Source organism: Gobio gobio (assembly GCF_949357685.1).
Source record: "Gobio gobio genome assembly, chromosome: 4".
NCBI classification, from domain to species: Eukaryota; Metazoa; Chordata; class Actinopteri; order Cypriniformes; family Gobionidae; genus Gobio; species Gobio gobio.
Window position 1 is genome coordinate 24,298,595 of NC_137100.1, and position 27,332 is coordinate 24,325,926.

A 27,332-nucleotide genomic window follows, 5' to 3' on the forward strand; every position below is an offset into this window, starting at 1 on the left:
ACATGTACTTACCATACTAATAACAGTAAATTGTGTATAATTACATGCAACTAACTAGTAAGTACATGTAGTTGATTATTATTTTATATAATTACACTGTAACAATGACGCTTTAAAATAATGTGTAACCCCCCCCCAAAAAACGCTCAAACTTTTGAACATTAGTGTGTATTTTAGCACATTATATTGCACATTGTCTCTTGTTTGGTGTAAATACACAACAGCTACCATTTTGGACGATGACCAGGACCAGCAACTGAAAATCATGCTGAGCGTGTGCGAGATGAAAGAGACATTCTAGTAGTATACGCTCTCAGTAGTTGGTTTAATGTTGCAAATACTGATACAAACATTCCTGCTATGGTAAAGGAATGCGTCTAAATAGTTCAATCACAGAGAAGCTAGCAAATAAATAAACATTGCTATTGCTTTACAGAAAGTGTGTTTTTACTTTTAGACAATGACAAACATATAATTGTAATTACATTCAGAGCAAGTGCATTACAAATACTAACCAAACCCACAGTTTCTTTTCTACTTCAGTACGAACCACACACTGTGCCAAGGCCTTGCATTCTACAGTCTCGAGGTGGGAATCTGTTGAATCTGTCCAATACTCTGCACATCGTGGGTTACATATTATGTACTCTGATATTTCATACCTGGTGTCATTAATAACACATTAAGCCACTTGTTTTGCTTCTCCATTATTAAATAATCAAATCATCACTCATTAAAGCTTGTACATTATTCTGGGACATTAGGTTAATATTACAGCCCAAAACGTAACCGTCTTAACAGCTGAAGTGACTAGCGCAGTCACTCTTGCGTCTCAGTATAAAACTGCACAATCTTTTACAATAAATATGGGAAAAACATTATTATGGCAAAAGTTAGTGTTATTCAGCCTGTGGATTTCAATCACGACATGATGATGCCCCCTTAAAAACATATTAAATAGTAGCACATTGGTGTCAAAGACTTTTGCAGTTCATTATTGTACACATGGTATATAGTCATTGGATATACTGTGTATATATTATGCTATATGTAAATAAATATAATATATATATGAAAGTGTCTAGCTGGTTTTATTTGATGATGAAGTCATTTGTAATCACACATCACACTCACTACAAGAATAAATAGCAATGCATACAAAAAGATCATGCTTCACATAAAGCAAAAAACAAAACATGAGGCCCTTCCTCAGTGTTAATGACTTTTGATTCAGTTAGTAAAAGAATACAGTGCTGATGAGGTCAGAATGTGGGGTGAAATTCACATTTTAAGCAACAGGAAGTACCATTTCTTCAGCGGCACAATTAACATCTGAAAGAGCCAGAACGCCATCAAATACAGTCGTTGCAGAGCAATAGGATTCCTCACAATATTACTAGTATCAATACAGATTCAACACTGCAGAAATGTCGTCATATTGTGAAATAATCTACGTCGCTATCGATCACTTGATCGCTTTTCAAATGTGTGTGTTCTCAAAACAATTCCAGGCAACACGCAAGCACACTTGATGGTAAAATAGGGGGAGAGTGGTTAATAATTCATCGCAATAAGCTTCTCGTGAGACATTTTCTGCTTGTTTTTTCTTCAGATGCAAAATCACATACATAGTGATATTTACCAGACTTCAGACAGTCTCTAATAAGTAGTAATGGAGATGTGCCAAAGCATGCTGAGGTTCTTGCACAGATGGTACTATAATGGCAAACCTCTGGAAACGCAGTCAGTTTTCAATCGGTTCATGTTGAGATGCTCGATACTAAAACAGTACGGAATCGGATACTCGTACTCATCATACACACTTGCGAATCCAGATCAAATGTAGCCTACCAGGCCGTGAATACAGCTCTGTTAAGACACATTCTGTTCTTAAGTGGAAAAAGTAGCACACATGAATTAAACATTTAGTTGATTAAAAAAAAAAAAAAAAAAAATCCTGAAAATGTCAACACAAACTTTTTTTTTCTCAAGTATAAATGTTTAAAAGAAAACGCTACCAATATGAGCATATTTCATTTGCAATATTATTTCATTTACAGATGCTCGAGACAAAAAGGAAGGTTTTCTGTGCATAAAAATAAGGAATGCAGTCATTTACAACAACAAAAAAATATTGCACATCAATGTAAAACAAAAAGCAGTAAAACAACACAATAGTTAATTTTTTGTATGCCTGACTGTAATACGTGTATGTATATTTAAAGAGGTTGTCCAAAACGTGTCCCATTCAAGCAAATCCCCATATATTTCCAAAACACCTTCTGTTTTTCAAAATATGGCATCGTCATTCTGTAAGGCATTTCATCCACAATTTCTATGTTCTACTATGTATATTTATAGTCCTAAGTATACTAGACATTCCCATTGAATTATCCACCACGGATGAACCAAAGTTCATCGTCATTTGGATAGGAACTGTGTTTAAAAAAAACTTTTCACAGGACTCAATGGTTTGGTCCGTTTCTAAGCAAACAGGATGCAGAATTTGAATTGAAGTTTTCTTTTGGAAAGTATGTTAAAGAAATGTGTGTTTCATGTTTTGGTAACAATTACCTATAAATATGAGCAATTTTTTTAGAAACATTAAATAATATGTAAATGTGTAGAAATGTATATGTATTTCACTATATTTAATATATTAACTTTATGTTATGGGACATGATTGAAAAACACTTAATTTCCCAGAGTGCTCTAGTTTACTTACAATAGTGTCCAGTCAAAAGATGTTAATATTGAAAAGTTGTCCAAGTACATTTTGTGGTGCTGTATGGCAAAATAAATGTAAGGGATGGTTCACCCAAAAATGTAAATTCATTCATCATTTACTCACCCTCAAGTTGTTCCAAATCTGTATGAATGTCCTTGTTCTGCTGAACACAAAGGAAGATATTTGGAAGAATGTTTGTAACCAAGCAGATCTCGGCAGCCATTGACTACCATAGTACCCCCCCGCCCCATTCTTCCAAATATCTTCCTTTGTGTTCAGAAGAACAAAGACATTCATACAGGTTTGGAACAAATGTGACTAAATGATGACATAATTTACATTTCTGGGTGACTATCCCTTTAACTGAAAATTGAATCAGTTAAGAAAAATACATTCTACATATCAGGAACTATATAGACATATAAATGATGGAGTTATTTAATAACTGCTTAATGCCTTTGAATTTGCAATTCAGTACATTTAACATTCCCATTCAAATTCCAATTCAACATCCTGTAAGTTGTGACCAATTCAACTCAAACTCCATTTCATGAATTCAAATAATCAGTTTGCTATTTTCCACCATATTCCTCAGACTAACAGCTGCCCTTAAAAATTGAAGTTGGATCTAAAACACTTGATGGCTGCCAAGCTCGAATAAATAACAGCAAAAAAAAGAATGGTAAGGCAAACTCCTCTTTGTACACCTTATGCTCACATCACACACATTGTATTTTTATCACCCACAAACCGCTGTGTGAGTGTGTGTGTGTGTGTGAGTAGGTATCTGGTTTCAATAGGACACCATTTCATAAGATGGGGCTCTTTAAATATTTCTCACACTCTCTCTCTGCTTCTTTCCAGTGCACACAGAGAGAGGAATGACACAGCACAGCAACCTCACTCACAGACAATAGAAAAGAACAGATGAAGAGCTCAGGGGAGGCAGTGAAGTCATGAAGAGCCATGTCGAGCAGAGCTTCAGTGGATTCAATCACACAGTCACCAGTCCACAGGCCTGACACTTTCACATCAAGATTAAGGTTATATCTGGTGACAACGGGGCAGGAGGCTTGAGAAAGCGTTGCAGCTTTAGATGTAAACTGGTTGCTCCTGGGCTGTTAACAAGCGGTACATGGCAGCCGGCATAGTCTTCATGTGAATCTGTTCAGAATGGGGCAAAACGTGATAGTTCAATTGCACACAAGTGACCTCAAAAAGCATTTGGGCACTCAAGCCAAACGTAAAAATTCATGAGTGTGAATTAGTGGTGGGCGACCAAAAACCTTTACATAATATGAGAAATGTTATTTCACAATAACAATATATATTACAATATAGGGCTGCACGATCATAATTGTCGATTATTCCCTTGAAATTGTAATTGAGATTATTAATTACGATTAGCATTAAGCCTCAAAAGTCAAATATACATTGGTTTGGTTTCTTTAAATAAAAAAAGTAAAAATATGCATGGTATTATGATGGTATACTAAAAATAAAAATAAAAACAATGGGGAAAACTTAAGATAACCTGTAGAAAGAAAAAAGAAAACACATATTAACCCTCTGAGGTTCTTCGTTTTGCAGTCACACTAAGGAACTTCGGGTCAAAAGTGACCCGACCCCTGAAATCAAATTTTTTTTTCTTCAGTTAAATCAATGAAATGTATTTTTGTTCAATAATATTTTTTTCTTTCTTTTTTTTTGTGTTTTAAGAGTATTTTATGATAATAATTAATATTTATGCAATAATTATGATCCATTTTTTCTCCATTGAATATAATAGATTTTTATATATATATATATATATATATATATATATATATATATATATATATATATATATATATATATATATATATATATATATATATATATATATATATATATATATATATATATATTTTTTTTTTTATTATTGCTGTATTTCAGGTTAAAGTAGAGACTAGGCCTACAGAAATGTTTTTTTGAAATCAGATTGGTGCCATCTGGTGGAAGCAGTGAGCATTATTATCATGCAATATCATATTTTAACCACTAGATGGATTTACAGCTCTCTGTAGAAAGGCTTGTGAATTGTAGTTGTTTTTGCACATATTTGCATATTTTTTTTCAGGTTGTGGATTTTAATATATAATAAGAGATTCTCAAAGACTATTTTTGTCAAGTTTTTTGTTTGTTTGGTTGGTTTAAATGGTAATTTGAAGTGCCAGTTTTACTTTATAATATAGTCAAACCTGAACATTGCATTAGAAAGAGAACAAATGGAATGCATTTTGTTATTTTAATTGTAACTTAATAAAAATGCAATTCTTTCAGTCATAACATTCAATGAACAGTAACTCTTTTTATTTCACATATTCTCACATTTCTCTGTTACAGTTTCACCAGTCTCATATTTCCCTATGTGTGTGTGTGTGTGTGTGTGTGTGTCTATTTTGCAACCTTGATGGCTTATAGTCACATGCTTTCATTGCTGTGCGCTTTATTTCTTACAATGATGAATAATTGCTTTTATTTCACACTTTTCACAAAATTAGCTTTTTCAATGACACACGGTAATTTGTGTGTGCGTGTGTTTTTGTGTGTACAAGTGTGTGTGTGTGTGTGAGTGTATTTGTCTGTTTTGCACTCTTGATGTTTTAGAGATTCACCCCTTCACTGTTGTGTGCTTTTTTTCTGCATCCTGGCCGATTTGTAGATTTTACGCACAAAAAAACGGTATTTTCATATTTTTGCCAATTTCCCATGGGGGTCATTTTTGACCCGAAGACCCTGTCCCCAATTTTTTTGTGTGTTCATATACCAAGTACCAATAAAGTCACCAAGTTTCGTTTTTTATTTAAAAATATTCGAGTCAGAAATGACCGAAGAGCCCAAGAGGCTTAAGTACACAGAATAATATAAGTGGACTTTTTTTTGTAATTGCGATTACATTTTATTGGACGATTACATAATTGTGGCATTCGTAATTGTAATCATGATTACAAATTCGATTAATTGTGCAGTCCTATTACAATAGTTATTTTTTGCCATTTTATTTTTTATTATGAAATTACAAACAATGAACTTTAAAGGTGCACTACGTAACTTTTCTGTCCACTAGCGGTCGCCTATTCGAAACAAAGGTGTAGCTTGATGACGCCAAGTTTGAGCGCAGAATCTTGGAACATGTGGTCTTCACCTCACAGCCGGTGGAAAAGAATCGGAATAGGACTCGGGCAGAAATCATGTTCATGGATGCGATTATTAACATTACTGTAGTATGAAGCAGATCAGGACCGAGTGTTGTGGAGCTGAGCAAGGCCGCTGGAGCGATTGTTAATAAGATGAACGCAACACACGCCTTGCGAGCAGCGGGACTTTTATTATGCCACATTCGCAGGTGCCATTTCTGTTTTTCCGGTCATTCTGGAGTAAAGCGTTTCTGCAAAATAAAACCGGAAACCGAGGGTAACGCAGATATGACGCAATTGACAGGCGACTCCCTCACATGGTTAAAATAGCAATTTCTCATGATTTACAAATAGTTGGAAACATTTGGGATATTGTAAGTAGGCCTTCTCAACTGAACAAAATATTCAACACTGGCAGGTTTTGACATTAACTTTTTTGCTCACCAGCCACTGTAGCTAGTGGTTTTCCAATTTTGCTGTTTGGAAATTACATTTGATATGATTAAAGTTGACTTTGGCATGCTTAAATTATTTGATTTTGAGTCATTTTACTTGATTTAAAAGATTTAAAACCCTCTCAAACTTTCAAATGCAGAGTGACCACCCAAATCAAGACTACATTGTATAACAGCTGGTATGTGCAGGTGGGCAATATGAGCATGGGCTAATATGAGAAATTTAATATGATACAAGTTATTTTTTTTAGGCTATATAAAAGAACAAAGAAGCAAATGAGCAAATTATCTTTTTCTTTTTTTTCAGATACAGTAGGTTTATTTAATATGTATAATTGTATTTAACATCTGTAGTTGTTTGATTAACATTAAATGACAGACAGGTATTTAATTGGGCTGCTGAATGCATGGACTTAATATTCTGACACATATCCAGTTAACCTGTTTACATACACTTAAGCCATAACCGACTGTGTTCATGCGAGATACTCCACAAGATGGACATTTTGACATCTGTGTGCACATGTATTTGACTATTCAGGCGCAAGGAGAACTGATCGTGCGTGCGACAGAGAGAGCGCGCACGCGAGAGACCACTTCTGTTGTGTGTCATTCACTAACTGCAAGCTAATCGATAAAGAATTGTAATTTTGTGATACGACGGTCTTGGCATTTTATTTGGCTGTAGGCTGAAATTATATTCAACCCACCAAAGTGGCTAGTGGGAGTGGCTGCCTTACCCGCCACAGCTGAAATCTACCCGCATTTGGCAGGCGGGTGTTTATGTCAAGCCTGAACACTGGCCTAGTGGTTTTTGGATATTTTACTGCAAAAATGTTACATATTGCAGCTTTAAGCTTTTATTCTAAAAATGTGCAAGCAAAAATTATATATATATTTTTTTACAAAAAGAAATTTGTGTTACAAATTATAAAACAAGCATTTAAAATGAAAGGAATCTTCTGGGTTTAATGTTCAATCAATAGCATTTGTGGCTTAATGTTATATGAATAATGGCCACAAAAACAAACTGACTCTCCTCTGTTCCCTTTAAAAAGCCACAATTGAGGTTACATTGAGGCACTTACAAAAGAAGTCAGTGGGGCCAATTTTTGGAAGATTAATAAAAATAAAAAAAAGTTTATAGTTTTATAAAAGAACTCACATTCATTCTTCTGTTAAAACTTTTTATTTGAGCTCAAAAGTTGTTCTCATCATTTTTATAGTCTTATACTGGCCTGGCATGAATAATACAGCGTTTTCAGTCATTTTTGCAGGATCATTTTGACAACGTTGTCGCCTGTATGCAAAAAACGCAACAAATACATTGTTGTCATGTGAACATACCCAAAGTATTTGGACCCTTTCTGGTTGTCAAACATATTTGTGCATCATGTTCATAGTTAATGTGATGAAGTAAACCTGTGGTTACTCTGATAGGACACCTGTGTGAACTTCAGTGAATTGACTTGATACAAAAATCACACTGGCATCGGTTACAGTCATTGCAAAAAAAAAAGTATCCAAAAACCTTTTGGGGCCACTTGTGATCTAAATGAAACAGAGCTAAGCATAGTGCCAAGTTTCCGTAGTTTCATGATCATAATTTAAATTAGGGTCTTTACTTCATTGGAGAAATAGTGATGTAAAAAATATTATGTTGTTAGGCAGGTATGGAGTTTGATCCCAGACTTACCTCACCAACTGCATTTGACAGAATGTGTACAATCTTCTCATGAGGGGTGGCCACAACACTCTGGCTATTGATTTCAATGATCCGGTGGCCGACACGGACCCCACCGCGCTCTGCTATCCCTCCTCTCATGAGACTGCAAATCTGGAGGACACAAAATACATTACATATACAAGTTGCATAGACCAGATTATAGTAGCATTGAGATACTATTATAGTTTATTGTAATATTTTGAATTAATTTATATTTTGTACGTTCCCAGTTTTAGTAATTTTGTCGTTTTTTCTTTGTGCTTATTTATTTTATTATTATTATGTTTATTTATTTTTTATTTAAAAAAAATCAGTTTTAGTAAATCAAATTAAACTAATTGAAAATGAGAAATGTTTTATTTTAGCTAACGTTTATTTTATTTAAAGTTAAAAAAAAATTTGTTTTGGTTTTAGTTTACTACAATAACCCTGATTCAGACTCATTCAAAGTCAAGTCACTATTTAAGCACTGATTAAAAAACTATAATAACATTAAAGTATTAATAACAATAAAAGGTCAACAAGAATTTATTTTAATATTAAGGCTGATAAATGGCTGATTTTAAAATTCTCTACTTTTTTGTCAACATAAATAAAAATTAAACACTAAAAACTACAATAAATCATTGTTATTTTAGCACCATAACACTATAATGTAATGAATATTAATTTTAAGATTTGATAACAGTGTTATTATCAGTGAGTAATATATAGTAATATAAATGTAAATATACAGGAAATGTGTATGCACAATTAAATTCACATACACATATACAATATCAGCTTATACCAATAGATACATTTTTTTTTCTTTTAAATCCAAGATACCTACAATGCCATTCTGCACACTAAATCCCAGCTGATATCTCAGGTCTGGTCTTCTGATGAGGACAGTGGTCACAGGTGGGCATCTCACAATGTTAAGCTTTATTCTGGATTGGTTCTTCAATCCCTAGAAGAGCAAAATGTTTGACGCAATAAATTACAAGTAGAAGAACCGGCTACAAATAAAATCAGTGAATGTCTAATACTTTAAGTTTTATTTAAGTCCATTTGTACCTTGATAATACTCTGGCAGGTGGAGAGAGGTAATCCCACCAGGCTGGTGCCATTGATGGACATAATCTGGTCCCCAATGTTCAGTTTGCCGGACTTCTCGGCCGGGCCGCCATGCATCATGTTTGCTATAATAACCGTGGGAAGGATGGAGCCCCAGCCCGACTCAACAATCACCAGCCCAAGAATCTCTCCCTTCTGTTTCTCTATGTAAACCTGTAGTGCACACACACACACACACACACACACACACACACCACTTTTATCACTGCTAAAACACGATTTAGTCAACATTACTGATAATTCTGATATTATCAAGGCAAATTCTCAACATTTCACAGTAATCTTCTGTTTGCACAAAGCATGGGCTGTCCACTTACATCTTTGCAGTTCTCAGACTTGGAAAAGTGAATGAGGTCATCGTTGTACATGTCCTGTGTGTTAAGGAGGTCGCTATACTCTTTCTGACTGAGATCCTCTGGGTTGATGCCATTGGCACGCAGGAACTCTTGGTATGCCACACTGAAAGCCTGGCCGATGGACTGAGCTATGAGCTGAGCCTGAGCACAATTAGAAATTGGGCAAAATGAACAACTAATATTATATTAAAATATAGCTGCAAGCAGCCATTACCGGGGCCAAGCACAAAGAAGACAATAAAACATGCCATCATGGTTGGGAGTGTCAGACCAACTACAACAATGAGCCATTAAAGACCTATTAAGATCATTTTAGGCAAAATAGCAGTAAATTATAAATACAGTCAAAAATAATAATTTAATGGTTTACCAATTTTGACCAATAGGTGGCAAAGTAATGAAACTGATGTGGTGTGGTCAGAGTGAGGTGACAATGACACATGCAAAGTTTGGTGTCAATATGCCAAAGCATTGCAGAGATACAGCATCAAGAGTCATTTTGGCATCATGCCTCAACTCCATCACTGCGGTATATGAAAGCGGTTTTGTCTATCAAATCAATTAACTTTTTATCGGCATGGTCTGAAGATGATACGATTCAATTTTGGTGAAAATCGGACAAACGGTCTAGGACAAGTTAAAAAAACGTTTTAACAGATTTAAAAAATGTTCTAGATTTTAACAAAAAACTAGATGGCGGACAGGAAGTTTGGCCAAATATGTCAAAATTGGTATCTATGTTCTCGGATAGAGTACAATAGGCTAATTTAATCAAAAGTTTTTTGTAAATTTCATTATAACATTTGACCACAAGGTGGCTCAACTTTTTGAGTACCATCAGAACATGGTGCCAAAGACACATACCAAGTTTCGTAATGATACACCAAAGACATCTAGTTAACCAACTTGGATTCCGTGTTTCCAACGCTGGTTCGTTTCGATTGGACTAATGGTTTGAAAGATATTTGCAAAAGTTTTTTAAAATCACAACGCTGCACAAGCCATAAGGTGAAACCTGGCATGTTTGGTATCGTTGGACTCAGGAGGCAAAGATTTAGGAGACAAAAAAAGTTCCTCCCGTGAAAATAAGTTGACCACACCCAAAGTTATAAGCGTTTGAAAATTAGATTTTACCACTAGGTGGCGCTGGTCCAAAACTTCTCAGTCTCCTTCAGGGCATCGTGCTGATGACCCATACCAAGTTTCGTAAGTTTGCGTTCTTAAAATACAGTATTTTAGCACAAAATTCTAAATGGCCGACAGCCTAAATGGATATGGATATTTTTTTTTATAGGCCTTACGGTTCAAAAGTAATTAGCATAAATATGAGTGAAAGAGTGAAACTTTGGACAGATGGTGGCGCTAGAGGGAATGAGTTAGAGACACCAAAACTTGTGTATTTAATGTTGGGACGACCCTCTATCAGAATGTGAAACCATTACAACTTTCCCACAAACGGTTCTATGGGCTGCCATTGACTCCCATGGTGGAATAATAATAAGAAGAAATCTAACGATTTCAATAGGTGACTCTGCACCTTCGGTGCTTGGCCCCTAATAACTAAAATATTACATTGCATAAATACATTTAGATTTATCTAACCAATTTTAGAAGACAGCAGTTAAAAAAAAGAAAAAGATGACAGCTACACACATGGGTCAAGAGACGACAAGGGTGGCATCCCTCAGGATAGTCGCATACACGCCTTTTGCCCTCATGTCACTGTTGTACACTGTGCTGAGACATACGCTGTGACATATACAGGCTCTTTAAATTCAAATAGCCTCTGCATCTGAACAGAGAAAAGGTCACTTCCCGTCTACTGATTCAACCCACGCAGCAAGATGCCCAAGAACACCATCTGGATAAATGCTATTAGAGGTCACTACCACAATGGCCAGTGACTGCAATACTGAACATGCCGGGGGGAAAAATGTGAGGAGACGGAGAAAAATTGGGCAAATATGGATGATTCAATATAGAAAAAGTTGATTAAGAAAGGGAGTTGCTGTTTTGTGTTGTGGTTGAACTCCCCTTAACTGTGGTAAAACCACTGTAATAAACAGCCTAGAGTGGTTTATTGCTTTCATAAACCGCCACAACAGCAGTATTATAAAGATGAAGTGCGTAAATCCGTTTCATAATATATCGTTTTACAATGCTAAAGCAATAAATTGAAACTGTCGCCCTGACAGCCTCTTTTAGCCACCGATTAATAAGGTCACACTGACACATAGTTGGGATGAAGAACTCACATCTTCAGACTCAAACACGTGACAGATCATCTTGTATTGCCGCTTCTCGTCCTGGGCAGGGTCAGAGGCTTCCATATTCTCCTGAGAGTCAGAGCGAGCCATTCTCCTTCTGGCCATCAACACCACGATGTTCCCAATATCAGCGATGTAAGAGATGGTCCTTAAAGGGTGGTCCATCATGGTCTCCTGTGAATCAGTAGAAAATTGTAATGGTAAGAAAAATTCTCAATGCTCAATCTATTTTTCCCATTTTTCTACTCATGGATTTTTCGCAATCCATATTTTTGTTCTATAAAACATCGAAGATAAAGTTCATATTAAAAAATATTAATATAAGTTTGCAAATTTGCCAATCCTTTACTCTTGTTTAAGCTTAAATCAAACCAAATTTAGCCAGGATTAAGCTAGTATATATTTTTTTAGTACACTACAATTCAAAAGTTTGGGGTTGGTAAAAATAATGTAAATCTTTTTAAAGAAGTCCCTAATGCTCACGAGCCTGCATTTATTTGACCAAAATACAGTAAAAACCGTAATTGTCATGCTCAGACAAGAGGAAGAGTTGAGGATCTCAAAAGCAACATTCATTTTATTACAGTATGTAATTTTCGCCGCTAGAGGTCGCTTATTCAAAACAAAGGCATGATGGCGCTGTGAATGAGAGTGGATTCATGGGAGTTGTCGTCTTCAAACCCAACAACTGATGGAAAGGAATCCGACGGACTTGGGCAGAAATCATGTTCATGAATGAGCGAATGTATTAAAGTTTTATTACTGTTACACTGGTATGAAGCGGGACGGACCAGTGGAGCTTTTATTATGCTTATGCTGCAGTCGACCACTCCCGCGCTTTTCATTGCATATGTGGGGTAATGCTAGCCTGGTCCGACCAGACTCTCGTACATTTCATTTGAACAGAGAGTCTGGCCACTCTCCATTGACAAGCGTTTACTTCCTTGAAGGTGGGAACTCTGTTGAAGTTTAAAACTATTGGATCTGCCCAGAGCCACTCTGGATCTGCTATAACCAATCGCTAACGTTTGGTCGTGACGTATGTTATCTCAAACTAGTGAATGACATCAACGTCATCGTTCTCAGGCACTCCCTCTGTTCGCTGATTGGACCGGTTAAAATTTGACCGGAGAAAACCAGAGAATATATGGCAATCCCAGACTCAGTACTGAAGGAAAATGAAAATTGAGCGGAAGTACGGAGGAGGGCGCAGCCAGACTAGGGTAATGCAGCTTTGTAAAACGATCATACTAAAAATATTTGAGCGTGTTGAAAGCTATGTTATAACGTTACTCTGTGCGTTCGCTCTGTGGCTGGTGTGAGAGACTTGTTGCACTTTGCAGTAATCTAGATCGATATAAGAATGTCATATAAAAAAAAAACAGGATAATTTGTCTTGCTAAATGACATGCAATTAATTTTAAAATATATTGTATGATGGAGAAAGTATGATGTTAGCCACTTGACAAAATAGTGTCTCTGAGGCATGGTAAAAACATGGTACCAGTGGTAAATCAAGAAAACGAATCAAACAATAAGACTAACCATGTTGAGCTGAGCTGTATAACAATGATCAGTTTTCTGTCGATAAATGTATCAAAAGAGTTGCTCACCTGTCTAATAAAACATAATATATTAAAGCGTCTTTGGTGATTCCATGGTTTCTACAAAAGTAAAACTGGAAATCGACGGTAACGCAGATATGATGTCATTGACAGTTGACGAAATGACACAGTCCGCGTTCTGGTTAAAATGCCTAATTTCCCTGGATTTTGTTGGAAATGTTTGGGATAATGCAAGTACACAAGACAACAAGATACTGTATATAACATTGTTCAAGTGGTTCTGGATATTTTAATCTAAAAATCTTACATATTGTTAAATTAAACTAAATTAAAAATATATAAATTGCAAACCAAACATAGGAGCAGGAAAACGCAACAGCTTTTACAAGCATGTAAAGACAATATATATCCTATAAATATCCTACACATATATATATATATATACACATAGTATATAGGGATAAAGGAAACAGGAAGTATTAATTCAAATGTATTCTTACTGACCCCAAACATTTAAATGGTAGTGTATTTTTATTTGTTAAAAGATCAAGACAAATTCAGTTTCTCGTGATGAGACAAATGAATATTCTGTATTTATACTAACTCGTTATTTCTGCACTAGTATTTTGTTCACATTTGGTAAAAAGGTGTGGAAACCAAGGTCTTGTACCTGTGAGTCTGCATTGAGCACTTTGATTCTCTGAGTGGAGATGAAGAGATCCACCTCTGTCATGGGCTGAGCTTCACCTTCTGGAGCCTGAAGATGAAGAAAATCACACAATATCACTCACTGAGAGAGACAGTGACAGAGAGAAAGAGAGAGAGAGAGCTGACAAAGCCCAGAGATGCCATGAAGGAGCGTGCAAGCATCTTTTTTCAACATTTGCCATATTTAAGGCCAGATATTCAAATAATTTTACACTCTCTCCTTCATTGTGTAACTCTGATAACCTGTGCGTTTTTAAGCCAGCTAGTATTGCAATTTGGCATGGGGTTAGTTTGGTTAGTTTTGTTCTTCATTTGAAGAAATTCAGTAATAAGAGAAAGAGAGCGAAACAGAGTTTTCAACCAAGTGCTGGACAGCTGAATAACAAAAGATCAAGAGAAGTGCAAAACATGCTGTGCCAGATATACACCTTCAACAACAGTCACAAACACAGCACAGTATCTCAGAAAGAAAAAGGTCGGATACAAAGAAGAAGAAAGGAAAGATCACTTGCATTTTCTGTATCCAGCAAACTAGACATTCCAGGCTTTAACTTTCCCCATGTAAGATCTGGTGATAAAACTGAGGCAATGTTTGGTGTGGAATGAACAATGGCTAACAGACTGTGCGGACGGACACAGGTACATGACTCATTGCTGGATTCAGAAAAAATGGCGACAGAAATTATGAAAACACTAAAGTGCTGAAACCAGGCAAAAAGAGAAGACGAAGAACAAAAATAAAAACAAAACACCAAACCGATGAGCAATTACTGCACCTTCTTCCTGTTTTTGGCTAATTTCTGGGCCGTCTGCTTAGCATGGAACAAACAGAGACAGGAACATTGTTAGATAAAGCAGAGCTCTGCAAGACCAATCACATTTGGGGTATCTTTCTGCTCAATCAACTGCATCTGAAAAGTGACTGGGGCGTAGGGTGACTGTAGAACGGATTCAGATGACACCAAGCCAAGATTATTAGACACCCTCCTGCTACAATATGTTGCCTTTGGTTTATTTTCAAGGCAATTTGCAGAATCATCCACCAGGTGGCCCATTTGTTCTTTTAATATCATATGTCTACTATTGGTGTTATATTACAGAACATCCTGTTCATAAAACTAGAACTATACAAAGCAGAGATGATCTCTGCTGAAAATTAGATTAAGAGCAAGTTCAAACTTGCCAGCAGGCTGTGATAATGGATCGAACTGGCCAGCTAAGGAAGATCTACATCATGGCAGCTGAGGCAGGGTGTATTGATTCAGATTTCTCTCCAAATGCATGCAATTTAGACTTGCTTTATATACCGCATTGAAACTGTTGATCTACTAAAAAAACCCATATTAACGATTCTCAAGGATGTCACTCATTTTGGTTGTGTATGGGAGAAGGTACGGTGCCTCACACATGTGGATGAGGTGTGACCCATTAAAAACAAAGAACTCATAACCTATGATCATCTTTCAATTTTCTTTAACAATGGATATCACATAGAGAGAATAAAATATGGTGGTAACTGTATAACACATTTGCAATGGAACAGTTGAGAGTCAAATGCATAAATCTGAAGATTTGACATCTATTTGGCCCACATTAAACGTTTTCCATTCTAAGAAGGAGCTTCATTACAAGAGAAGTGGAAACTTTTTTTTATGGTGATGTGAAATGTGACTCTTTGTCTTTTACGCAAATCTGTTAAATCAGATAATCACAAAAGGACAGAATGTTATTCTGTAAATATTAAATTAATGTGAGGGTTCCATGTCAATATATGACCAAAACCCATATGAGGAACCCTTCAACCTTAACTGCTATGAAGTCCAGCCGGTTCAGGTAAAATGCTTTCGACCAGAACATAGGGATATACGATATCCATTAGTTATCGAATGATATTAATTAATTAATTAATTTCTATAAATACATTTTATATATATATAAGTTGACATTGGATATTTAATTGTGCTGCTTGTTGCCTCCATTTTTAAATGACCATCATCTAACACAGGGGTTCTCAAGTTTCAAAAAAGAACATCTTCATAACTTGGAGGAATCAATGTTAGCAAAACATTTATTTTTGTTAGCATGGTTGGTAAATTTGATGGTGAAAAGGTAAAATGCTGGTCCATCAGCCTGACCAGCACCAATCCAGTGCTAACCAGACATGAAATTCATGCTGATTTAAGCTGCTCTTTTCAGCTAAGCTGATAAAACAGAAGAATCTGATGTTCAGTCATTCGCAATCAACCATTACGATTTTGTTGCCTGCAATACCACACAGCGATCTGTAATTGAACATTTTAACACAAAATGTACATACAAAGGGACATGCTGAAGAAACACTAAATGGCACAGGTGTTGGGCTGCATTTTTTAAGGTGGAGGTAAAAAATGCTGAGTAATGCAGCTGACAGGGCGAATGGCTGATTTATGCTGCAGGAGGATGAACAGAAGGGAGGTGGTAAATGTCTCTGATCCTTTAGGAACAATAATCATGGGATAGGCCCCTGCATTTGACTATAGAATCGTGTCATTACCGTAAGAGGACCACACACACTCTTAGTTTTACGATCATCTCTCTTCATCTGCTGTGAACTGACATTTCAATTTGAACAAAATAAGACTTTCTGTCTTCAAAACGCAACTTCATCATGTATCCGAGGAATAAAATGCTTGTGCAATAAATACACTATACACACATGACAAGTCAGAGCGCAGCTCTGCATTTCTTATGAATTCTGTCCTAAAACTGTCACTTTTGGTTGCTTGGAACATTTATGCTGATCCTGAAACAAGTATTGCTTAGGACATTTCTTGAGGTAGATTCATAGAAGTTCAGATCTACGTCTTTACAGCGGGGTAAAGACAGAACCCTTTCACCTCACCTTAATGCGACTCACAGCCTCCTGAGCCTGCATCATGCGCACGTTTTTGGAGGGTGTCTTGTCTGAGAGCAGCTGGGTGGATCCAAGGTAGTTAGCAGCAAAGATAATACCATCAATGAGGTCCTCTGGGTCACATGGGCCGGGTACTAACAGAGAGGAGAGGAACATTTCAGATCATCTTCAAAACATGCTTAGGGTGTGCTATCAGGACTAAATGTGGCAGCTGAGGACCTGGAAATTGTAACAATTAGGAGATTACAAGCAATCTTACCTTCAACATATGTCGGAAATGAAGCAAGACTTCTCCTTGACTGCACATACAAAAACAAAGACACGAATGGCTCAATTCAACATATTTCAAGGTGTTATTTTTAGGTATGGCATGTTGTATGTCACTTTCTGTATTGCAGAATAATATAATACAATACAATACAATACAATACAATACAATACAATACAATACAATACAATATAATATAATATAATATAATATAATATAATATAATATAATATAATATAATATAATATAATATAATATAATATAATATAATATAATATAATATAATTAATATAAGGTCACACTTTAGTTTAAGGTCCAGTTCTCATTATTTTTTTGTAAAAAAAAAAAAACTTCTGCCTCAGTAAACTCCTAAATACTGCTTATTAATAGTTAGTAATTGTTAAGTTTAGGTATTGGGTAGGATTAAGGATATAGAATATGGTCATGCAGAATAAGGCATTAGTATGTGCTTTATAAGTACTAATATAAACAGTCAATATCCTATAATATACAGTAATATATTATGTTATATTATTCATATCTATATATATTATACAGTGAATTTCTCTGAGATCCTAGATGCCACTTATTGGGCTTTTCAGAGATAGGGTTTGGTCATTTTTAGACATGTCTTTAAAACATTTTTTAATTACATTTCTAGACACTGTATTCTTGCCTATAGACAGTGGTGGCCAAAATTATTAGAACACTTGGCATCTGGGAGTCGTCTTATTGGGCCTGGATTTATTTTCCAAGAGGACAATAACCCAAAACATTCTTCTAACTATTGCCGGAACTATCTGTGACAGAAGGAATCTGCCGGAACATTGAAAATTATGGACTGGCTCCCTCAAAGTCTGGACCTCAAACCCATCGAGCACATTTGGGGCAAGTTGGAAAATAAACTGGACAGCTCTATTGTACATTCAAAGGAAAGCCTTTGGCTTCGGTTGCAGAAGGCATGGCATAACATTAGTGTTGAAGTTCTCAGAGGAAATATATTGACACTATGCCAGAGAGATGTGCAGCTGTAATTGCTGCAAAAGGTGGACATACCAAGTATTAAAGGAAAATCTAATTAAGTTCCAAGAGCACCTACTCAACATTATAACCAAGAGTACAAAAAACCCCTTCACATTTCAGCAGTTTCAGAGGTCTATTCATAGCCTCCTACCTCTTTACTGGCTGGAGATGGAGACTCAAAGCTGTCGCTCGCCTCGTGTGACGGCAGGGGACGGCTGGAAGACTCCGCCCCTTGTGGGGAGGTGGAGCCTGAGCCTGGAGACTGGACAAAACAGCCACATTAATTAATATTGCATGCTTTACAGTCTATCATTTTGGCCAAATGACAAATACAAAAGCTACATTCACTTGTGTATTAAGACTTTCAGTGACATTTAGAGTACATTGTGTTGGTAAAAGTCTTCACGGTTTTTGAATAAATTAAATAAATGAATAAAAGAAATTGGTCCAATTTAAATAGCAAAAAACAGTGATAAATTAAAAACGCATGCACGAATGTGTCACAAAAGTGAGTTTAGTCAGATGTATTGTTAAATGACTATTGTTGGCAATAGGTTGAGTTCAGACAGCAGGTCGAGAATTCCCAAAGAGAAGAATTGCTATATCAAAACTACACCTCATCATCAGAGGTCATATTTGAGTCCGGAATGTGAAATACTAGAGAACAAATGAATAATCTGAGCGATAGTTTCCTGTTCATCATTTGTCATAACAAATAAATACTGTACAGTCAAGTCCTACAATGTATCTCCATTACAATAATATCACCAGATGTGTAAAATGGAAGAACATTCTCACTTTAACCTATACATACATATTTATTTAATTATTACACACATTCATATGAACATGTCTGAAGTACTGAAACATTTGAAGATAAATCCAAATCACATTTACATAACTCAGCTCCTCACCTCATCACCATGGTGACGATCTACCTGATACATCCAGAAATTTTCCATATCAATAAGCGCTTGCAAAAGCTGCAGTGAAAAATGTTCTTCCTCAAGACACACTCAAATCAAGTGCTACAGCAGACGTTGCTCTTTGGACCAGAGTACAAGAGAGAAGAACAGAAGGGCCTCTTCCTCTCTCATCAAACTCACGTTGGTAAGTTGACAATGGTACCGGACAACTGAGGAGAACACGGCTCCAGTTACAGCCTGACCTGGGAAAACTGTTCCTGGAACAGTTTAAGAGTGACCTGGATCAGAGACCACCACACTATGCTACATTAGTGCTATTCTGTAGAGGAAACTAATTTCTGCTAAATTCCCTGACATGTTTACAGGTGGAATAAGCAGCACTAATGAACTTAGCTGATACTACTTGAAGTCCCTATTAGTAGTTGACTCGTTTTTGATTTTTCACACCCTGAAATATACCTTACCTATACACTGAGCTTGAACAAAAACATACATATAATACTTCAAACAAATAATACATTTTAAACATGTTAAGCATTAATGGAGGGCAGGGGAAGAAGGCAGTTTTTCTTCTCTGGTGTTATATGAGCCTTGCTGAATTATTTACAGGCCGCCTCTTTCTGTGTCTCTTGACTGCACTAAATAAATCATATTGTGGAGGGGAAAAATAACAGGCTTCTGATGAAATGTCAAATTCTGAGAACAGCACAGAATAGGAGTGGGCAGGACACCACCAAGTGTTCGGTGCAACTTTAATGGGAATTGTGGGGTATGTGGGAGATGCATGACTGAATAATATTCACTGAACGACTACAGAAAGTTGTTTACGGTTGAGAATCACTAACAAGTTTTAATTTTAAAACAGAAATGTTTTAATATAAACTGAATATGAAATGTTTAGGATGGTGTACTATTTCTAGGGAATGAATCAAATTTAAGATCAAATGAATTTTTGAAGAGGATTTTGGGATCATCTCAAATCATGCTTTCAGGCCCCACTATATATGGAAACGGCAGTGGCCCTGTCCCAAATGGAACCCTAAGCCCTTGCGATCTTCCTCAGAGTCCACACTTTCGTGATATAATGCCGTTTTGACTGTCAGGTAGAAGTCTTGTGCGGAGACCCTTCTGACACCCTACAATCTTGTGGATATTGTGATAATTCGTCATTATCGGCCTGAACATTTTGCAGATATATCAAAGCTGATAAATAATGGATTATTTCCTTCAGCTGAGACACTTCAGAATGCACTGTTCGCCATGATGGTTTTGAATTGCAAGAAATATGATTGGAATCACTTCAAAAATAAAAATACAGTTAAGTGCAACATGCAGCGCAAGTCTGTCATATAGGCAGCATAAAATTATAATACAAACATTATAATTGTGTGCTTGGGAGAGGTTTTTTAATGGTGAGACTTTTGTTTTTGTAATCAGGCTCTCACAAATTATATAAAAAACGGTTATTTGTATCGGCCAAAATTTTCATATCAATGCATCACTATAAAATATAAATCTTGAAAAAGTACAATAAAAAAAAACTTAAATTAGCCTTGGCATCTAACTGAAATATTAACTCAAAGTATTATAACTACTAAAATTGAATTGAATTAAAGCTAATTAGAAATGAAAAATAAAATAAATATAAACAAAAATGACAAAAGCACATAACAAAACTTACACTAAAACATAAAAATAAAAGTATTAATAAGTACTATAATAGTATATAAATAATATTAAAATAACATGGGAAACCACAGAAACCTCCACAGTCACCTGAATAAAAGATGTGGGATGAAAATAATATGCTACAGATAAAACCTGAAAATGTATAATCAGCACAATCATTTACAAATGCAACCATAATTGCAGTGGGTGGTGGCTGGTGTCTTCTTTAAACTCCCACTGGGAGTTTTCAATTAAGTGCAATTCTTTCCTTTTTCTCTGAATGCGCAAGGAAATGTTCCCTCTCACCAGAGAGCCAAAAGCCCTCGATCCCAGAACTGCTTCCAAATGAGGCCTTGTGCTCATGAATACTGCTCAGACAAACAATGGTGATTAATTAACGCTGTCGAAATATGCAACAGATGAGCAGGGCTTTGCGTTGTTTGTTTAGTGAGACAGAATATGTTTACTGTATTTCTGTAATGTGTTGGTAATAGACAATGTGATTGATTCAGCTGCGATTGAGTAGAATTACACAGTACAGAATCTATTAATTATGCAAATGTAAAACAAAACAAAAGATATCAAAAATCTCAAGCACACATCATGAGATGATACCATTAAGTTAATACTAACCGTGGGCGCACTTGACTGACATCTACTCATTATGCTAATAAAAAGGGTAATACTTATCTCAGATAATGAGAAAAAAAGAGGAGTGAGAGAGAAGAAAAGACATGGTAATTTTGTTGCCTTTCTTATACCGAGAGCTCATCTTTCTCTCTATGCTCTGTTCAGACAACGTCTGTTGTGGCTAAGGAGCAGGACAACTTCATTTGCACACGCTGGTCATGTGTAGCACTCGCAGAATACAGATGAGCCCTCCAGGCCACGGATAAGGAGAGCCGTTCTATGAGTGTGAGCAGTCTTCATTTTCTAGCGACATGCAATTTGTCTGGAGCCGTGGCAGGCACCACTAGTGTATGCCACCGTCCTCTCCAGAAAAGAACAGTGATAGAGCGATGAAGTCACGACCAGAGGAATGATGTTATTCACCCTGTGAGGCTGTTGCAGCCAAGGAGAACAACAACGCAATTGTACACGTCCTCCTTGAGAGATTGTTTTTTGTCATTTGATGCACCTGCTAAAAATATTTAAAGGGATAGTTCACCCAAAAATGAAAATTACTCCATGATTTACTCACCCTCAAGCCACCCTAGGTGTATATGATATTCTTCTTTCAGACGAATACAATCAGAGATATAATAAATAATGTCCTGGCTCTTCCAAGCATTATAATGGCAGTGAATAGAGGATGTTATTTTGAAGGCCAAAAAGTGCATCCATCCATCATAAAAGATATTCACATGGCTCCGGGGGGTTAATAAAGGCCTTCTGAAGTGAAGCAGTGCATTTGCGTAAGACTTTATAAACTAAAATAGCTAGCTTCCGGCAAACAGCCATACACATCGATTTACGGCGAAAGAGTAACCCCTGACCTGATGCATTGCATTTTGACGAATGCTGAAGTGCAGAGGAAAGAGCAAAACAAAACACCGGTCACAAATTAAGCCGCGTTTCCACCGCAGGAACTTTCCCCAGGAAAACTTGGAACTTTGGGGTACTCGTGTGTTTCGACCGCAGGAACCAGGGTCTAAATGAAGTTCCGGGTAAATATTTCCCCCTCCAAACGGCCCTGCTCGCGAGGTAGTACTTTTTCAAAGTTCCGGAACTTTCGGGGGTGGGACTGGGCGCAGAACATGCTGATTGGTTGAGCTCACGCAGCATTTTATTTCAACCGGCATTTTTAAAAGTCTTGCGAGGTTCGTTCTGCGTTCAGTAAATATCAGTAGTGGGAAGTTCGGATAATTTTACTGACTCGGATCTTTGAATCTCGTTCAGCAAAATGAACAAATCTTTTTTCAAGTAATTTCGTTCATCTCAGCAGAATCTAATTAAAATGTTACATGTTACATTTTTCAACACATTTAGTACTTTTGCAATAAAAAATAAACTATAAGCTAATGCAGCCATGGCCAAACTTTGAGAAAGAAATGATTAATTAATTGCTATAGCTTGCTTCAGTCTATGTATTCAGTCTGTTAGTTCACCTCACCTCCCGATCCAAATTGTTCTTTCTTTTGTCACCGTGACAGCGTATATGCGTCCGGAAACAGAAAAGATTCGTTCATCTTTCGAGTCTCGGTTTGAGTCATTCGTTCATCAAGTCCCAGCCCCATTAGGCAGTCACCGGAAATAGAAAAGATTAGTTCATCTTTCGAGTCTTCTCGTTCGAGTCGTTCGTTCAAGTCCCCATAGGCTGAATGCAGAAACAGAAATTATTAGTCCATCTCTCGAGTCTCGTTCTTTTTTCACGTGACCGCTTCCCGGTTCAGTGTCTCGCAACATATACAACATTACAGTCGTATTACTGACTGCATGTTATGATATATTTATTATTATAAAATCATCAGAAGATATGTGCAATTTAAAAAAATGTATGCCTATCCGTTCTGAACAACCAAATGTGTCCAGGCTTCATAGGAAAATAAATTATACTAGCTAAGTAGCTAAAAAACTGAAATAAACAAACCAAAAAACTACACACTTGTTTGTAAGGAAGGTTGTGAATTAACTCATTTTTGTATCCAACACGGCTGTGAACGAGACTCGAGAGATGAACTGTTTCTGCATTCAGCCTATGGGGACTTGAACGAACGATTTGAACGAGAAGACTCGAGAGATGAACTAATCTTTTCTGTTTCCGGTGACTGCATAGCCTTGCCTAATGGGGCTGGGACTTGATGAACGAATGACTCGAACCGAGACTCGAGAGATGAACTAATCATTTCTGTTTCCTGTACAGAAGATATGGGAGGTTGCGCATGCGCGGTCAACACAAAATGAACGAATCGCTCTCTGAGACAACTAATCGTTCATTACGACACATCACTAGTAAATATCAGTCTTGCTCTTTCTGTCTGATGGCGCGCGTTGTCTCTGCAATCGCACGGTCAATGAGTCCATAATAGCTGATTATAACATACGTTGTCTTATTTTAAATCTAGCTTTCAGAATACGCTTTAGTATCAGTGCTCGTCTCTTTTCCGCTGTTTTGTTAATTACCTCTTTAGTAAACCAATACATAACTAGCAAAAGCAGCGCTGCTTGCATCTCCTCCATACTTGTTATTGTTGCAGACAGTAAATGATTGTCCGTCGCTGACTGGGAGGAGCATCCGCGCGCAGTCCCACGTCTCTGGACTAATTTGCCTAATCTTCACGGTACTTTAGAACGCAGTGGAAACGCAGACAGTAGCAGGTCTAGGGTAAAAAAAGTTCCTGTAAAAAAGTTCCTGGTACAAATTGTTCTGGGTAATTTTGGTGGAAACAGGGCTTTAGTCTAAAATGAGAATTTTTAAATAGAAATGTCTGAGAAAGAGAAGAGGAGCTTGAGTTTGTTGCCCAGCCCTATTTGTTTGAACCGCGAGAGGCGAAAAAGCTTACGCTACTCCTACATCGCACCAGGGATTACTCTTTAGGCATAAGTTGACTTGCGTAGGTCATCTGCAGGAAGCAAGTTATTTTAGTTCTTAAAGCTTTAAATATGGATATTTTTCTTACACAAACACATCGCTTCACTTCAAAAGGTCTTTATTAACCCCCCAGAGCTGTGTGAATATCTTTTATCATGGATGGATGCACTTTTTTGGCCTTCAAAATATCTCTGTTCACTGCCATTATAAAGCTTGGAAGAGCCAGGACATTATTTAATAATATCTAATAATTCTGATTGTATTCGTCTGAAAGAAGAAAGTCATATACCCCTAGGACGGCTTGAGGTTGAGTAAATCATGGGGTAATTTTCATTTTTGTGTGAACTATACCTTTAACATAAATTAGAGTGTTAAGGAAAATAGACCTATACATCTTATCACTCTAATCAACTTAAAGCAAATGTGTGTCATTTTCTCTGAGTTGGACCTATAACTGGCCCCTGTGTTGAGCACTTGCACTGAAAGAAAAGTGCAGGTGATGTATATTTAATCCATCAAATATCTGACGAATTCTGCCATGTATACTTGGACAGGCAGATGAAGAATGTAGTATGGTGTGAAAGTGCTTTAGGGCTAGTTCACCCAGAAATGTATATTCTGTCATCATTTACTCAACCCCATGTTGTTTTAACCCTGTATAAGATTTTGGTTAATCTTTGAAACACATATTAATATATTTTTGAATTGAAACTTGAGAGGCTTTTGTCCCTCCATTGAGAGACCAGTTAACCAAAACTTAGAAGATCTAAAAAAGGTAATAAAGGCATCATGAACTGAATCCATATGAATCGAGCAGTTTAATCCAAATCTTGTGAAAAGATATGATCATTTTATATGATGAACAGATATTTAGGCTTTTATTTACATCTAAACAATGTACAGCATCACATATGGCACACCATGACACACCACAGAAGCTCAAATGTGCAAGCACCAATGAGGTTTGTTCTAGCGCATGACTCTAGAGCGCATGACTTTACAACATTTTTAGATCTTATACATTTTAGTTAACTGGACTTTCAAATGAAGGTACAGAAACTTCTTAGGTTTCATTAAAAAAAAAATTGAATTTTGGATTTTGAAACTTTGAAGATCAAAGTTTGGAATGACTTGAGAATGAGTAAATGATGACAATTTTATTTTGGGAGAACTAACACTTTAAAAGTGACTTTGTAAGCAAGATTATACCACAGAAATAAATGGTCAAAACAACAGCAGTGATGATGCAACAAAGCATAAACTGCAGTGCAACAACAGAGTAGCAAAAAAAAAAAGGACATTTTGCATGCTCATACTCACATCAGCCCCCAGAGATGGCTGCAGGTCAGATTCTGCCGTAGGACTGAGGTCCTGCCTCATTACCCATATGGGTTCTTTGGGCTCGTCTGGCGTGTAGGGCGAGCGGACCGTCCTTGTCTTCACCTCCTCTATTGCCTCTTTGATGTCCTTAATAGCCAGTGAGATTGCATCTCTCTTTTCACGACTGCTCTTCACGCCTGGAGCTGAGTCTTCTGAGGGACTTCTGGGGGCCTGCTCTCCATCCTCACATTCAATTATTGGCTCTGGGGGTTTGATTTCTTCCATTTGACCATGGGACTCTGACTCGGTCCACTCTTCTTCATCATGGTCCTTGTCCAGGCCCATGGCGACACGCTCCAGGCTCTGCGAGCTCAGACTCTCCTTGACCTCAGCCACAATCTGGTCAATGTCCTCATCCTGCTCGCAGCTGTCGACACGGGGGTACGGGGCAAACTCTGCTTCCTTTTCAGGGCTGTCGGACTCTCCGTCAGATCGCTCGTCGTAGTGGTGGAGCCTGGACCCAACAGCCTCCTGCTGCTCGTACAATTCACGCTCGAAGAGTCTGAACTCTGCCCTACGCTGTTGTGGAGTCTGTCCCTCAGCTTTGGCAGAGGGTCCGTCTGTTATCTCCTCATAAACGTGCTCCTGAAGGGGGTATTCAGCGTAGGGCTCAGAGTATGGCTCATCTTCAGTTGATCCACCTTCACGGGCCTCTCCTGCTCCGGTGGGACTGCGGTGAATGGGTTGAGTGTAAACATAATTGGAGTAGTTGGGATTTAGCGTCTCTGCATCATGGGGCCTCTCGGCATTAGGCAGGGGCTCTCGAGGTAGGGGCGGTGGCTGAGGTGGGTATTGGGGTTGGAGGTAAGCTGGACCACCGTGTTGTTGCTCTGACTCTGCACTCTCTGTGTATTCCTCCGCTTCCGGGCGCAGTGGGATGCCATAAGTGCTTTCGTCTTCGGGCTCTGCTTCAAGAACCATGACTGCATCCCCCTCTGCCCGGTCCGTGTGGTTGTGGAAGCCACTCTCGGTGCTGGCGGATCGGGCCAAAGCGCTGCCACCATCTCCCTCGTCTTCCTCAGCTTCCTCTGGCTCTCTGGCGGGCGGCGTGGCTTGCGTAGGGGAGACGAGATGCTGTTGATGTTCCAGCCTCTGCTGTTCGGCTCTCTCAGCATCTCTCTGCTGCCTCTCCCGCTGTCGCTGTCTCTGTTGCTGTGCACGAAGTCGGGCCTCGTTGTCCCCCTGTCTGCGGTAGCGTGTCACTGCAGGTCGTGGTATGGGCTGCTGAACGGGTTGCTGCTCGGTATCACCATCTTCCGCTGGTCTCCTCGCAGCACGTGTGCGGTTCATCCCTCCGTTTGATCCCTCGTACCTGCGGTAGCGCGGGCCCCCCTGCTGTTGGGACTGGTAGTGGTTATTCTCCGTACCATGGTTGCTGTGTTGGTTGCGGGAGCGACCGGAGCGGGAACTGCCATCTCCGTTGTCGTGGCGTCTACGGTGGGATGAGGGGGGCTGTTGGCCCTCAGGGCCTCTACGCTCCAGGTCTGCCTCAGCTGCCTCTCTCAACTCCTGGCCGTGTGGCGCCTCCTGGTGGCTCAT

General features: G+C 37.8%; 1 protein-coding gene across 1 annotated transcript; it reads right to left on the reverse strand.

Moving 5' to 3' along the window:
- Positions 1-1,073: 1,073 nt before the first annotated feature.
- apba1a (amyloid beta (A4) precursor protein-binding, family A, member 1a) lies at positions 1,074-27,332 on the reverse strand (the record flags this gene model as incomplete). The annotated part of the gene is made up of 12 exons (XM_079814381.1): positions 1,074-3,892; positions 8,059-8,199; positions 8,921-9,040; positions 9,148-9,360; positions 9,525-9,704; positions 11,819-12,004; positions 14,066-14,152; positions 14,880-14,912; positions 16,985-17,130; positions 17,256-17,295; positions 18,439-18,549; positions 25,734-27,332. 12 exons carry the CDS (start codon positions 27,330-27,332, stop codon positions 3,821-3,823), a joined length of 2,928 nt encoding a protein of 975 aa, XP_079670507.1. The 3' UTR covers positions 1,074-3,820.